Below are 16,317 nucleotides of genomic sequence, written 5' to 3' on the forward strand. Positions count from 1 at the left end.
TTTGGCGGGAAATTGCGTTTTCCGGTTTGACATGAAATTATATTTCTCGGTTTTTGCGGAAAATTGCAATTTTTTCGGTTTTTGCGGAAAATTGCGTTTTTCCGGTTTTGGCGGGAAATTGTGTGTTTCTCGGTTTGGCGGAAAATTGTTTTTCCCGGTTTTGGCGGGAAATTGTTTTTCCGATTTTGGCGGGAAATTGCGTTTTACGGTTTTGGCGGGAAATTTCATTTTTTCCGGTTTTGGCGGGAAATTGTGTTTTTCCGCTTTTTGCGGGAAATTGCGTTTTCCGGTTTTGACAGGAAATTATATTTCTCGGTTTTTGCGGAAAATTGCAATTTTTTCGGTTTTTGCGGAAAATTGCGTTTTTCCGGTTTTGGCGGGAAATTGTGTGTTTCTCGGTTTTGGCGGAAAATTGTTTTTCCCGGTTTTGGCGGAGAGAGAGAGAGAGAGAGAGAGAGAGAGAGAGAGAGAGAGAGAGAGAGAGAGAGAGAGAGAGAGAGAGAGAGAGAGAGAGAGAGAGAGAGAGAGAGAGAGTTTTTCCGATTTTGGCGGGAAATTGCGTTTTACGGTTTTGGCAGGAAATTGTATTTTCCGGTTTTGGCAGGAAATTGCGTTTTTCCGGTTTTGACAGGAAATTATATTTCTCGGTTTTTGCGGAAAATTGCAATTTTTCGGTTTTTGCGGAAAATTGCGTTTTCCAGTTTTTGGTGGAAAATTGCGTTTTTCCGTTTTTGGCGGGTAATTGTGTTTTTTTCGGTTTTGGCGGAAAATTGTTTTTCCCGGTTTTGGCGGGAAATTATTTTCCGATTTTGGCGGGAAGTTGCGTTTTACGGTTTTGGCGGGAAATTGCATTTTTCCTATTTTGGCGGGAAATTGCGTTTTTCCGGTTTTGACAGGAAATTATATTTCTCGGTTTTGGCGGAAAATTTCAATTTTCCTGTTTTGTCGGGAAATTGTTTTTTTCCGATTTTTGTGGAAAATTACATTTCTGGTTGTGGCGGAAAATTGTGTTTTTCTGTTTTTTGTGAGAATTTGTTTTTTGATTTTTTGATTTTTTTTTAATTAAAATTTTTTAAGTGGGTCAGATTTGATCCAACCCAATAGACCTATTTAACTTGTTAACCCATTAACTTGTTAACCCATTAACCTGTTAATCCATTAACCTGTTAACCCATTAACCCATTGAATCAAAAATAAACAGTTCATTTGGGTTAATGGGTCAACTTGGATTGGGTCAACCAATGGATTATGACCCATTTTGACACCCCTATGCAATATGTAGCTTTTTACTATTTCTATAAAATCAGAAGTCATATACAGATTTGAATAAAAAAAGTTTATGAGAAATGTTTTTTTTATGAAAAATAAATTATCATACCGCAAATATGCTTTGAGCATTAAGAGTTTGGTATTTTTAGTTACTAACCTGGCGTTCAACTTTGGAGTATGCATTACCTATCCCATCCATTGCAAATTTGTGTTTCTTCTCAATCTATTGAAATATTTATTTTTAAGACTACTGTTGCCACCTTTTGACTATACTGATATGGATCCAGAATTGTAGACTCCGAAGATTGAATATGCTCGTTAGAATTTTTTGATTTATCACACTTTAGGGAGAGTTGAGATATGTTACGTACAAAGAATAGAGATTCTGAAAGGAAATAGAGATGAATTTAATGGCGTTGTAAAAATGTAACGGTTGCAAAAATTATGAGATCATGGTGAGAAAAATAAGGAATTTTGTATTTTATAGAAAAACTTAAAAGAAAATTGAAAGCAGTTAATAACAAATGGGTGAAAGGCACGAAACTTGAAGATACCATATATATCTATTATACCATATATATATTTATTTATTTATTTATTTATTTATTTATTTATTTATTTACCCATATATACAAATGGGTGAAAGGCATGATACCATATATATATACTATATATATATATATTTATTTATTTATTTATTTATTTAATATGAATATCTATTAAATAAAAATTTATATTAATACGATTTTATGATCATTTGTATCTTGTTATAACAAAAAATTAAGTCATTGATCACAACATTTTCAAAGGGATTTTAACATTTTTTTTTGTAATTTAAAGTCGTTTTAAAAAATTACAAATATAACATATAAGAAAAATCTAATTTTTATTATATGTTTAATGTGATTGTTTATTTTTTTAATAATATAAAATTAAACAAAATTGAGGAAGGATACAAACTTGTTATTAAATATTTGTTATTCAAAATAATTAATTGCCATATTTATGTAATCATATCAGGTAATATCAGGTAATTCTGTAGTTTTTATTTAAAAAAACAATAAACACTTCTTATATTTTTGGTTGATATAATGTTCCTTAGCAATTGGATTTAGGACCAAGACTTTTTTTTTAAAATTGATTATTAAGCTGTCAAGTAAGATTAGTTGACACCTTAATTAAGTGAAAACTTAGTAAGGTTCTTTTGTAATTGTTACAAACTACATGTTACAAGTTTTTAAATGTTTTACTATCTCCATTATTTGTGAAGTGATTTGACAAATGTTATCACCACATCCAATTTCAACAAAAAAATGACATGACTTACAGAAAATATGACATGACATTACTTAATTATGACTTATGCAATTTTCCTTATAAAACTTTATAGTTTTTGGTAATATTATTTATTTCATGTTTTGAAAATTATATATCTAAAAAAGTTTCTCTTAAATTTTATAGAATTTAATTTAATATATTTTAACCAAAATAAAAATATTTCCAAGATTATAATTTTAAATATATACATAAATATTATTAAATAAAATTTTATCTTATATAATTAAATTATTAATTATTTTAAATATAATTTAAAATTTAAAACTTTTTATTTCTGCACAGATTCAGGAAAACACCTAGTTGATATTGATATATAGAGGATTGGGTTTAAGGTTTAATTGGCTCACTAGATTTTGATCCGCGTTTTAAAGCGCGGGTTTATTTTCCTTTATTTTTTTCTAAATTGACAAATATTTAGTAAATGTCACATTTTCATATATTTGTTTTTTATAAAAGACTTAAACTTTTTATCTTTCTTTATCGTATTTCATTTTAAATGAGTATAGGTCTGAGCACAATATCCGGACCCGAAGAACCAACCTGAACCGACCCGAAAATTAGGATCCCCAACCGATCAGACCCCGGGTAAATATCCGAATGAGTTCTAAATTGCTATATCCGAGAACCGGTCCCAAACCCAACCCGAACCGAGAACTAAATGAGTATCCGAAGATATCTGAAATGTGAATATATATCTAAAAACATATGTTATAATTATATTTATAATTATTTTAATATTTTAAATTAATATGATAAGTTAACTATAGTAGTTATTTTTAGTATTTTTAAAAAAAATTGGATAAAATATGATAATTTGGATAAAATTTTACCCAAAAAACTGTATATAATGGATATTTTTGGTTTCTTTTGGTTACTTTTGAGTAATTTGGATACAAAAATTTGAATTGAATCAGATACTTTCGTTACTTTGAGTATAAATAACCGAACCCGTTTTAGATACTTTGGTTATTTGGTTATTTTCCAGGTTTTATGCATGAGAACTGAACCCACCCGGACCCGGAAAGACCTGATTCGAAACCGATCCAAAATTTTATAATACCCAAATGGGGTTTAATTTCAAAACCCGAAAAACTCGATACCCGAAAGAACCGATTCGTACCCGAATGAGTACCCGAACGTCCAGATCTAATGAGTATTTATGTTTAGAAAATTAAACTTTATTTTTAATGAATTAATTAAGTTGATATAACTCTAATAAATTAATTTTATTATGTGGTTAATTTTTTTAATAAAAAAATATATACTTTTAATAAAGATTTATACTTTTCAATGAAAAAATTCAATTTTTATGATGCTTAAAATACATTAAAAAGAAAAAAACATAATAATTAAGTGATTAATTTTTGTTCACTACACAAAATATTAAGAATGATTGAAAATAAATTATTTGAACTTGGAGAAAAAAAATAAGAATTGGATCTGATTTTTTAATCGGCCCAAATGGCCCAAAAAAGATGATGTGTGCAGTGGGCTAGATCCAAAAAAATGACCCAATATAGATTTGTTATTAATATTACTTGATTACACTTAATGAAATATACAATGTTAGTAAAAAAAGATATTTTTAGTAAAAAAGACCAATACTGCTTTAATAGTATAGATTTTGAATCAAAGTTGTAAATAGTGTGGGATTTGGTTTGTGATATGTTTTCTGTATCTGGACTGTCAGGCCTTTTAATATAAAAGAATAAAGAAGACATTATTCCATGTAAAGGGCATTCGAATGATGGGCCACATCATTGGGCCTAAACAAAATTACTAAACTACGTCCGTCTCTGTGTGATACCCTAGAAGATCGTTACAGGAGAGAGAGAGAAGAGAAGAGACGAGAAAAAGAGGAGAAGATAGATGAGGCCGATGCAACTGGATATGTTGGCGGAGATGGAGGATGCAGGTTCTTCGATGGCCATGGACGTAGATGACATCGAAGCCATGGAGATGCTGAGTGAAGGAGGACTTATCGCTGAGAACAAGCTCGCCGACGCCGATTTCTTCAACAAGTTCGACGATGATTTCGACGACACCGATATCAACTGATCTTCTTTAGTTCTCTAAGGTTTCAGATTTCCCCTTGTTGCGGTTGAGTTTTATGTAATTTTCTGGAATAATCTATAAAACCCGTTAATTAGGGATTCTGTGTTTGGGAATCGAAGTATGTGTTCATAAGTATGACTTTGCGATTTGGTTTTATGGGGTTTTGATTGCTTATCCGATTCATCATTTGTGTACCGTAATTGTTTTGTCTTTGTTTCTTTTTTTTTCTTGACTAGAACCTAATTCAGGTGTGTCTCGTTGTATATGAGACGTAAACTTTGTTGGTTGTTTAAGTTTGTCCCCCCGCTCCCCTGGATGTTTGTTTGTGATTTCTTCACATATAGGTGTTATATTCTTTCTCTGGCCAACTTGTATCTTCGCTTTAGATCCTTTGGTTCATCTCGCTCTTTGTCACGGTAGATGGACATATAGTGTGTGACTGATCTTGATCTAAATGAAAAGTGGGGCTAAGCAAGCATAGCCATAAAAACTTTGATAATGGCTTAATTAGGAAGTTTTCTGCATTCTCTTTTGATTTAGCATTGTTTGTTTAGATAAAAATGAGATCCGCTTGATGCTAAAAATTGTCATATTATTGTAACGTGTTAGATTGATGAAGATTTGTGTATCTTTACATAGACTAAGATGTGTTAGCAGTTGACATAATATGTGTGACCCCCACATGACATTTCGAAAATGAAAACATCCAATCTAAGCCGTCAGATTCACCAAGGAACAGGGAAATGAGTAGCGTCCAAGGAGTTTATGTTTTGGTGCAAACTTGGGTTATTAGTCTCAGTTTGATCACTCTTAAGACAGCGATGAAGTTAACATGCTGTATCGGCGTTCCACAATTTAGAGCGCCGCCAAGTTTAACGAATCATCATGGTGCGTTCTTTCTACAGTTTTTGCCAATGCTAATCCATCAAAGCCTCATCGCCGCCGTATAGAAATGATATTTAATAATACTCCAACATCTAGTTTTCTTCTTTTTTTTTACAACTATCATTATTTTTTAACACTGAAAGATTTCATTCATCCATAGAAAAATACATTTTTTACACACTGAAAGACCAGCAGTATAAAGAGATGACTCTGGTAAAGATGCTAGCGAAAACAAAGGTTTTCCTAGAAATTAAGCCCTAAACCAAGGGAAACAGAGACACAAACTAAACATAAATAAACAGAGGTTGGAACTCTAGACTAAAACCGTTACATGCACTTCGGCAAAGATAACAAACTGAACTTCAGAGCAAACAAATGCCTTGTGAACCTTGATAAAAAGCCACCAAAACCTTTGTTGATGACTGACTCCTTCTATGGAAAATAGCACAGACAATTCAGAGCACGGAGCTTCGATATTCGGCAATCATGGCCGAAGGCGATGTCGAACCATAGACGACATAAAATACGCCAAGAAGAAGCAAATTGATATGGCAAAAATTTCGATCAAATCTCAGGGGTGAAGACAAGGAGCGAGCCACAGCCCAATCCGGACAGAACTAATCACAATAATGAGACTACAAAGGATCGAAACCAGATAGGATCAAGAAGAACAAACAAGGCAGAGAGAAAGATTGAAGATCAATATTGAACTATTAAAACCACAAATCGGGTCTTGCATGTAAGATCTAAAGCCAACCAGACCTAGTAGAAGGGAGGTTGAAACATCAAAGAGCCCAAAAACGAAACCTTTGAGTCTTCGAACCACGATCTACCATAAACGCCGTTTACAACAGCCTAGAACCACATAGATGATAAAAACCGAAAAAAGAAACCAGTTCTGGTGCTGAGAAAGCCACCGGAGCCGTTGGACGGAGAAAACAAGATTGAAACTCAGAACAAGAAAGAAGGTGGAGAGTTCGTAGAGAGAGGAGCAGAAATTTGTGGTTATAAAGAAAATATACCATTATTTATTCATATATGAAAATTCCATAAAAGTATAAACAATAACAAGAAATACATTGAAATACATTGAAAGACATAATTAACAAGAAGGAAAAGCAACACATCATAAGTAAATATTGTAGATGCTTTTCCAAAATAGGCCATGCTTGTTCTTTGAGCTTCGAACAGATTACTTGTTAGTTTTCTTCTGCATATTCACACTCATCTCATACAATTTCCATACTTGGCTAGCATCCTTGAGACAAAACTCCAAATTTTATACTCTCTATAAATACCAATACTTTTTTTTTGTATAACATTGGCCAATTTCAAGTTTGGATCTAAAAATATCTTCTGATAATAAACTGATTCTCTTAAAAGGAATGAGAATTAAAACTGTCAATTTTCAACAATTATACAAATATTATCATACAACAAAAGGATTACGTCTTCAAACCATTGTCTCCTCCATAACCTTTCCCATGGTACCATCAATAATCTGGTTTCGCTCATGTTCCTATACCACGTATACAGTATATGAATATGAACATTAACAGATTTTCCCTTTTGTGTTGCAAAGAAATCCTTTTCAATTTTTCTAGCTTGAATAATGTTTTGTAAGTAATACAAAATAATATTTTTCAGTATCTGGCCATTTGTAAAAAAATAGTGATTATATAATTAAACGATGATTTATTCAGAAACTCCTACGCAAATATAGTACTAATAAAATTATAAATAAGTACCATTTAAAATTTCTATATATAACTAAAACAATACTTTTATGTTCAAAGTGAATACATAAATTTATTATAGCATCATTATCCCTAAACCTCAATTTGGGATTCTTAAATTTTTTGTTTTTTTGTCTGATTTAAAAAAAAAGAATTTAACCAACCGCATACCGTAACGTGTCAGTGGGATCCGCAAACAGTACAAGAACCCACCAATTTTATCTCTTGCGGAAGATGTGAGAAAGAAAAGTTTTTTAAAAAATGTGAGCCCCTTAAGAGGTGGGGATAATCCTGTTCTTACACATATCTAACTTTTCTTTAGCAGTAACCAGGATGTGTGAACTTCGATCTAAATGTTACCCAACAAACTATACCGGATTCAAAACACGGAATGATAATGTGTTGGTAATTGTTAGTTGAACAAATATGTCGGACTGTTCGACATTTATACATATGAGAATCGAACCCAATTTACTCAGCTAATCATTTCTTCATGCATTTAAAAACCAATACCAAGGCGATTAAAGAAAATCCAGAAATAATAAAAAAGAAAAAAAGAGAGACCGAAAAATTTGCATACAGGTTAACCTATTTGGTAAATTGGTTGCAAGAGCCGTAGTAAACATACAGGGTGACAGAAGAGTGAGTGAAGACTAAATCCAGAACAAACAGAAAAAAGTATTCATCAATGATGCGAATATGCCAAACATTTTTTTCTTAATTGGCCTGCAAGGAGTAGTAAGAGCAGAGTAGTAAGGATCATTTGTAACCACACTCTACTTTTTATTTTAAAATGAAATAAAATGGAATGTAAAGTAAGAAATATTCAACTCAACTCTATATCATACTCCATAAGTAAAACTTACTTTATAAATTGAGTAATCTATAATTTTTTTTCAATACTCCATTATAGAATGAGAAATGAAGTAAGATTGAAATATTTTTACTCTAATTTTTTTTTTTTTGGAAAAAAGTATAGTTTTATATTGAAGATGCTCTGAACATACAGTGTGGCAAAAAATAAAAAAATAAAATAAATGTTTTAATTATTTTTCCTGTCGACGAAAGAAGAAAAAAAAACATTTCAAAGCTAGTAGTATTAGTTATTTTGGAAACATTTCGTCTCCACAATAATCAACCACCAACGAATACATTTTGTTCTCAATCGGTAATTTATAAAACGCCTCATCGCGAGTACCACAATTTTTTTTGATAAACCCTATCGGCTAATCCAGTCGGCCTCGGGAGGAACGCACTTAGTGCTACAGAGTGGACTGGCTACCACACTGCCTAACCCGAGTTGGAATACCTTCTGACTAATGCCAGGGGGTGAACTGATCATCTGTTACGATCCACCATGTAAACCACTTGGGCCAAAACCCAAACCCAGACTGACCAAATGATGATAATTTAGTTCCCAGGGAAAATTGAATCGAGGACTGATGTGGGTACACACCAAGCCCCAAGAAATTACTACTAGGCTACCACAAATTTGTTTATTAGATGCAATTATTTGGATACTCGAGTTATTAAAACTCTTCTTTAAATATTGAATATCTTCGGATCATTCCGCTGGTTCTGGAAGCATTTTCATCAATTAAGTATAGTCCACGTCACATAAAATTGTCTTAAATTTTTCATATTTTCCATTTCTCAAATAAGAATTTCTACATTTGAATGAAGAGAAGAGAGAATGGTTCTCGTATTCCTTACCCTCACCAACCCGACGAAACTTTCTAAAATATCTGCCACATAGTTAAATATAGTGATTTGTTGATGCAGATGAGGCGACAAAAACAAGTGCAGAAAGTAAAACATACAAAGTTTATTAACGGGGTTCGTTTCCTACATCCCCGGGACCTTGTCCAGATTTCATTGACTTAGAATAAGGATCAACCTACAATTTCTATATAGTACAACACACACACTAGTATTTACCACTCTTTTCTAAGGAGCAACCTAGAACAAGAATGCAAATACAGCATTATTTGCTAACACATACATCAGGCACAACCCTCCTGACACGCTCTTTTTTTAGATCTCTTCAATGAAACCGCCTTTGCTAAACTCCTCTTGAGTCTAGGCTTCAATCTTTCACTTCTCGGAAGTACTTCACCAAGTACGTCAGCACCCAACGCGCACCAGTGACACAAAACGCTTGATCCCCCAAGCACACACACAACTCACTACGAGCTACACACGATGGAAAACTCCACCACACAAAGCGCCAACACCAAGGACACCAAACTAAGTCCACATCAGACTCCATCGAAAACTACTACAGACACTGCTTCGACACCAAGCAGATAACACCAATATACAATGAAACCCCTCTCTCTCTTATGTGAGGTCTGGCTTTCTCATAAATCATGTATCTCCTTATATAGCAGACAAAGCGCCAACACCAAGGACACCAAACTAAGTCCACATCAGACTCCATCGAAAACTACTACAGACACTGCTTCGACACCAAGCAGATAACACCAATATACAATGAAACCCCTCTCTCTCTTATGTGAGGTCTGGCTTTCTCATAAATCATGTATCTCCTTATATAGCAGACAAGAACTTGTTCTTCACGTCTTCAACTTGCTTTCCAAGTCTTCAACTTTCTCTCCAAGTCTTCCAACTACACATATGGCAATTTTCCATTATCTTTATTGGAAAACTTCACCTTCAAATAAACTTATTTTGCTTTAAGGAAAACGTCCATATGTCTTCAACCATATATCATCTTTCCTTTTCTAGCTCAGGAATCCCACACTCATCAATAAACCCGAACTCCCATTCAGCTCCATCTTCATGACACACGCCTGTACTATCTCATGTAGTACTTCACGAACTAATACAAAACACCTCTGCAAACTGCATCTTCATGATTTTCACTAAAATCACAAATTGTTTCGCCAAATAGAAAAACTGTATTTTCCACCAAAAACTCTGTAGATTGATACCATTTGTTATATGTTTTGATTCGAATCAAAAATTTCGAATATACATAAATCTACCAATCAATGCAATACTAAGCAAATCACAAATAATAATATTTTTAAGAACATATATCCGATTAATCCATTATACATGCATATATATATAGTGACGGAGCTAGAAAAATTATTTGGAAGGGTCATTCTGTTAAAAATAACATATATCACAGAGGTCATATAGCTAAAATTATCAGTAATCACATAGTTTATATAGAATTATACAAGAAAAAAAAATTAAGAAAAAACCTACTTGGATCAGTTGATCCATGTGCCAACAATGTGGCTCCGCCACTGTGTATATATATAAGTTATAGACATATTATATTTTATATAAGTTTTATAGTGTTTTTTATTTACTAAATTTTTTATATTAGTTATTATAATTTTAAAAGTATTTTTGCATAAGGCATTTGTGTATCTCCCTTTAAATACGTCTTTGCTTGCGAGTTTTTCTTATGGACAACATTAAAATATGATTCAGCATGCAAAAACTCAAGAAATGATGCATTCATCGATTGTTGGCAAACAAAATTATTTAACAATCCTGTTGTTAATAATTACCTCTCCATTGCTTAAGAGTTATGAGATTAAAATGGAGGAAGGAGAATACTAAAGCAACAATTAATACCATAAACAAACAAAAACCCAAGGGAAAAGGTCATCTTCCTCTATCAGCCATCAGCGGTGGTTAAAACGATCCAAAACCTCGTCTTCTCCACATCTTGATCTTTATTTTCTTCTTATTCTTCCACAATATCTACATAAACCCTAATGTTGCCACTAATTTCAATACCCTGTCATCAAATCTAATTTTATTCTTCATTTTACTTCGTCCAAACCTGACCTAAAACCCACCCAAAAGCCATGGAAACCCAAATCGATCAGTAAGCCCAGTCCGAAGGTAAACGAGGATCGTTCACTGGCTGCTCCATCTTAATCTGGTTCGAGAATCCGCTATTGTTCATCCTCTGTTTCCACGACCCATCTATTAATTAACCAAAACAAAATTAAAAAAATAATTCTAATGATTGTAAAAGAAATTTGATTACTTATTCAGATAAAAAAATAACTTTATACCATTGAGACTAGGCGATGGTACCACTCTAGCCGGAACCAAAACCGTCGCAAGCACTAAAATCCAAACAGTAAACAACATTTCTCATCAGAAAAAGAAAAAAAAAATGTTGAGAGGAAGGAATTGCAAACTTCTGAACTTACTGGGCTTCTCTGCGGTTGCATGGTTAACACAACGGGGCAAGAAGACGCCGGTTCCAGTTGATCCACGGTTCCCGGTACGGTGGGTTTGGAGGAAAACGTCAGGCCTCTGCGGCTGGTTAGACCATGCAGACGTCGACAAGTCCACAGTGGCAGCGATTTTGTTGTTGTCATTAGCTCCTACTAATCCTCTGCTCTGCTGCATCAACTGTTGCTGCTTGAGAAACTTCACGAAGAAAGACAAACATCAACACCAATATTCATCCAAAACTCAGGAAAAAAAACAAACAAATTTTGAGATTGATTTACTTGGATAGCCTGTAGCTTATGGTAGTGGAGAGATTGACGGTTATAGTAGCTAGAGACCGCGTTAGTGATTTTAGCTGCGGCGAGCGGATGTTGATGTTTTCTAGGAAGATCCAGAAGTCCTCTGCCGTTATGGTTGTTGTAACCGTTTATATTCATCAACGTCAGTTCCTCCGCGCCGCCCGCGTAGTGCCGATCCCACACCACCGTCTGAGAAGAAACTTGCGTCTGGCAGTTCTGATTCCGACAACCAACGGCCACACGCCGAGTCGAGTCCCACGCCTAAACAAACCATAAGCGACAGTTAGAACTGAAGACTTCCCCCAACGAAGGTTAACAGAGAGAAGATGATTACCTTGGTGCCGTTGTTTCCCGTCGAAAAAGCGTGTCTACGGAAAAATCCACCGGAGAGATCATCTTCCAGAGATGACTGAGCCATTTTCCTGCTCAATCCGGCTAAGAGCTTCTCCTTGTCACCGATTGGTTTAACGGTAGAGCCAAAATCCAAGTCCAGCTCAAATCCATGACTCGACTCGTACGGGAACAAACAATTTCTGAACCGATCGCCCTTGTTCTCCTTCTCCACGAGGAAATCATCGTCCGTGAGAAACTCAGGCGGAAGGGAGAACTCAGCGTCGTCGATCAAGCTAGTAGGTTCCTCCATGGCTCTCTGATCTTTCACGACTGTCGTGAAGTCAATTTTTTAAAAGTGGAGGTTACTGCTTGGTTAAGTTTTAATAATGAGTTTCATTTTCAGGAGAGGTATTTGTAGGCCAAGGAAGACGATGATGTTGTTACTCGTGGACTGGTGGTGGTGGGGGAGAGGTTTCGTATCCACGCGCCTCTGGATTTCACGCGCATTTGATACAGCGTAGAGGGACTGTGACTCTGGGCCTATTAGTGGGCTACAACGAGGGAGTAATGGCAAGTATGTTTGTGGGACCTCCCCTCGCTATATCTTTGAAGCGGGTTGACTGTAATTCTCTGTGGCACGTGCCTTTGTTAATTTACCAAATTACCCTCTGCAACTTGGTGTCCCAGATTTATGATGACTTTATCCTATAGTGTGTATTATACGTTTTTGATCCCAGTATAGATTGTGTACCGATGTATTCTTCACACAAATTAACGTCTCTTCTTTTGGTACGTTGAACATCTACATGATTTGAATCATGATATAAAAATACGTTGCACAAAAAGACTAATACTTGTATGATAATCTCAGGGCTATTAACGTAACAAAAGATATGGTGTCGCACCAGCGCATACCGTCGTGCAAAGCACGCGTTTGTTTACAGAAATGACGGTTCGCCCATCGATAGATATATAACGGTGCTGAAATCAGATGGAAGTGGAACCAATCAGATTTGATTCTTTCAACTGCCATGCTCTACGGATTGACGTGTAAATATACGTGTCATTATCTAATTAGTCGGGTGACATTGAGCCATGTCATGTCCACTTGGCAGAACGGGGAACGGGATGTGATTCTTCGCATACAAGTAAGTCAGTCCACCCTGTTTCCCACTACTTTTATTAAATCTCATTTAAATTATTATTTTTTGGTCAATTATATTTTTTATATGATAAAATATTTGATCTAAAACAAATTTCGTAGATTGATAAAAGGTAATCATTTAAATGGTGAGGGATATTCCTAGTTTTATATATTTATCATTCAAAATTAATCCCTGTTCCCTTACACTTGATGTGGACTAGCTTATGAGTTATATGAGAGTCCAAAATAACTCGAAATACATTAGAGTTTTGCATATCGTTTCATTCCTGTAATGACTAAAGTTTAAAGCAGATTATGATGTGTCGGTTTATGCTCACGGGAGAATGAATGTTACCATGATTAGCCAGCCTCCCACAAACATCTTGAAAACTTTTTTTATCAACCACAAACTTCTTGAAATCAAGCAACACATTTCCGCAAATAAAAAAGGTGAAGCAAAGTTGTATAAACCAGTGATTACACTAACAACTCAATTATTATTTGTCCAGAGGGAAGCTCAAATACAGTAAAAATTCTATAAATCAATACTCGATAAATTAATAAACACGATATATTAATAATTTTTTCGGTTTTTAATTAGATCAATTCAAAATATGACACAGGCCTATAAAATAATAAGATAATATTTTTTTTTAGAAAATCATATATAAATAATTGGTCCCATTAAAATTATAAATTAATATATATACATGTTATATAAGTATAAATCAACCATTATATTATTTGTTTTACATTCATAATAGAATTATCTTTATATTTTTAACACTTAGTATATCTTGATGGGATTTAGTAAATATCTAAAACCGTATTTAAATTTTATGAGACATATTTTATATACATAAAATAATATAAGTGTTGAATTTCAAAAAGTTAACTAATGTATATACACTAAAATCAAATATCTTTTATTTATAAAATAAATATATCTTAAAGTATAAAAATCTTTTAATTTTTTTTGTAAATTAATAATTCTATTTTTATCAGAATTAATAATTCTATAAGTTAGTAAAATATCAAAATCCCAATATTATTAATTTATAGAGTTTTTATTGTACTACTTTCTATTGGGCATGTTTTCCACTAGTGTGAAAGACTCCAACTCCATTATCTCTGGTTAGCCTAAAATCAGAAAGGCCCTTATATTTTGTATAATGATATAATTAAATAATTTTCTGTATTAACTAAAACAATATTACACAATAAACATCATAATTAACTGCCTGATTGATTGAAACACAACGGTTACTAGTAAGGTTGTGCAAGTTTGCGTATGTGGGTGATTTTGGTTTTTCGTTGAATTGTACCATTGGTATAACGGTTAAAATTTGGTACATTTGCGGAATATTTGTTACTGGTTGATTATGAGATATTGCAGCGGTTTAAAATAAATACCAATATTAACATATTATAACAATTATAAAAATATAAAAACATATTATTGTGATAATATATAATAATTATTAATATAATATGATTAATAATAATATTATGTTTATTTATTTTATTTTTTAATTAGTTGAAAGTTATAACTTTGATAAAATTTGAAGATTTATATTAAAACTTAAAAAATATTTTGTTTCGTTTATATATGCATATATATTAATTTTAAGAAATTATAATGAAGTCTTAGTTTAATATTTTTATAAACTAAATTATGATACTGTTTGCGAGTTTAAGTTAAATTTTAAAATGTGTATATATTTTTATTTATTGTTGTGACGGATGTGAGAAGATATAGATTAACAGATGAATGAATAAGAAGGATTGACACAGAGATTTAACGTGGTTAACCCTTAGGTTTAGTCCACGGGCAAAGAGAGTACTTTATTGATGGAGGCAAGATTTTCAGAGTACAATTCGTGCTACACAATAGGGTAAAACCCTAGATGTATATATAAGAAAGTCTTTAATGAAACTTTCCATATTTCTCGGATTTGGGTAGTATCGACCGATACGACAACATGTCTATCGATCGATACTCCTTTTCATATATTGCCCGATCCATGACGTCTGGATCGCCCGATATAACTCAGCTCGCAGATTCAAGGCATATTTCAACAAATCTCCACCTTGACTTGAATCCTCCATAATCAGATGTACCAGAATGCACTTCTTTGTGCTCTGAATACAAATGTACCAGACTCCCTCTTTGCCTCAAATGTTCCGTCGAACTCAGACGTCAGATGTCCCGTCGGACTCAGATGCTCCTCAGAGCCAGATGCCCCTTAGGGCTAGATGCCCATCAGAGCCAGATTAACAGCTTGAGATGTTCAGCAAATCAAGACAATGCTTGAACTTGCTGTGAGGAACCGCTTTAGTGAACATATCTGCAGGATTATCAGCTGTTCCTACCTTCTTCACTTCAATCCTCTTTTCTTCTCTCAGAAAATGGTATCTTACATCAATATGTTTGGTTCTCTCATGATGAACCTGATCCTTGGCTAAACAGATAGCACTCAAGCTATCACAGAACACAGTAGCCTGATCATGATGAAGACCAAGATCACTGACCAGTCCTCTCAACCATATCGCCTCCTTAGCAGCTTCTGTCAATGCCATATACTCTGCCTCAGTAGTAGACAAAGTCACCGTCGACTGCAAAGTCGCCTTCCAGCTCACAACAGAACCACCCAGAGTAAATACATAACCAGTCATAGATCTCCTGCTGTCCACATCTCCTGCATAATCTGAATCGGAATACCCAGTAACCAGTCTTGGATCCTTATCTCCATAGACAAGACCAACATCAGATGTACCCTTAAGATACCGGAAAATCTTCTTCACAGCCATCCAATGCTCCTTTCGTGGTTGAACCATGAACCTACTCACAACACTGACTGCATGTGCAAGATCTGGTCTTGTACAGACCATAGCATACATCAAACTTCCTACAGCGCTAGCATAAGGAACTCGTGACATATAATCGATTTCCCCTTCAGACATTTCATCACTCATGGTAGGATGGAAATTTGTAGCACATGGAGTATCAATAGGCTTAGCATTAAGC

At 34.0% G+C, this 16,317-nt stretch overlaps 2 protein-coding genes across 2 annotated transcripts; one reads left to right on the forward strand and one right to left on the reverse strand.

The window, feature by feature from the left end:
* Positions 1-4,414: 4,414 nt before the first annotated feature.
* Positions 4,415-4,843, forward strand: LOC130497995 (small acidic protein 1). The gene has a single exon (XM_056991314.1). The coding sequence runs from the start codon at positions 4,477-4,479 to the stop codon at positions 4,663-4,665; it is 189 nt and encodes a 62-aa protein (XP_056847294.1). The 5' UTR covers positions 4,415-4,476; the 3' UTR covers positions 4,666-4,843.
* Positions 4,844-10,758: 5,915 nt separating this feature from the next.
* LOC108830231 (uncharacterized) lies at positions 10,759-12,532 on the reverse strand. Its single transcript, XM_018603827.2, has 5 exons — positions 12,147-12,532; positions 11,795-12,073; positions 11,489-11,711; positions 11,348-11,401; positions 10,759-11,255 (listed from the first exon to the last, which is right to left on the reverse strand). Exons 1-5 carry the CDS (start codon positions 12,453-12,455, stop codon positions 11,152-11,154), a joined length of 969 nt encoding a protein of 322 aa, XP_018459329.1. The 5' UTR covers positions 12,456-12,532; the 3' UTR covers positions 10,759-11,151.
* Between the last annotated feature and the right edge of the window lie 3,785 nt (positions 12,533-16,317).

The sequence above is a fragment of the Raphanus sativus genome, chromosome 7, assembly GCF_000801105.2.
Source record: "Raphanus sativus cultivar WK10039 chromosome 7, ASM80110v3, whole genome shotgun sequence".
NCBI classification, from domain to species: domain Eukaryota; kingdom Viridiplantae; phylum Streptophyta; class Magnoliopsida; order Brassicales; family Brassicaceae; genus Raphanus; species Raphanus sativus.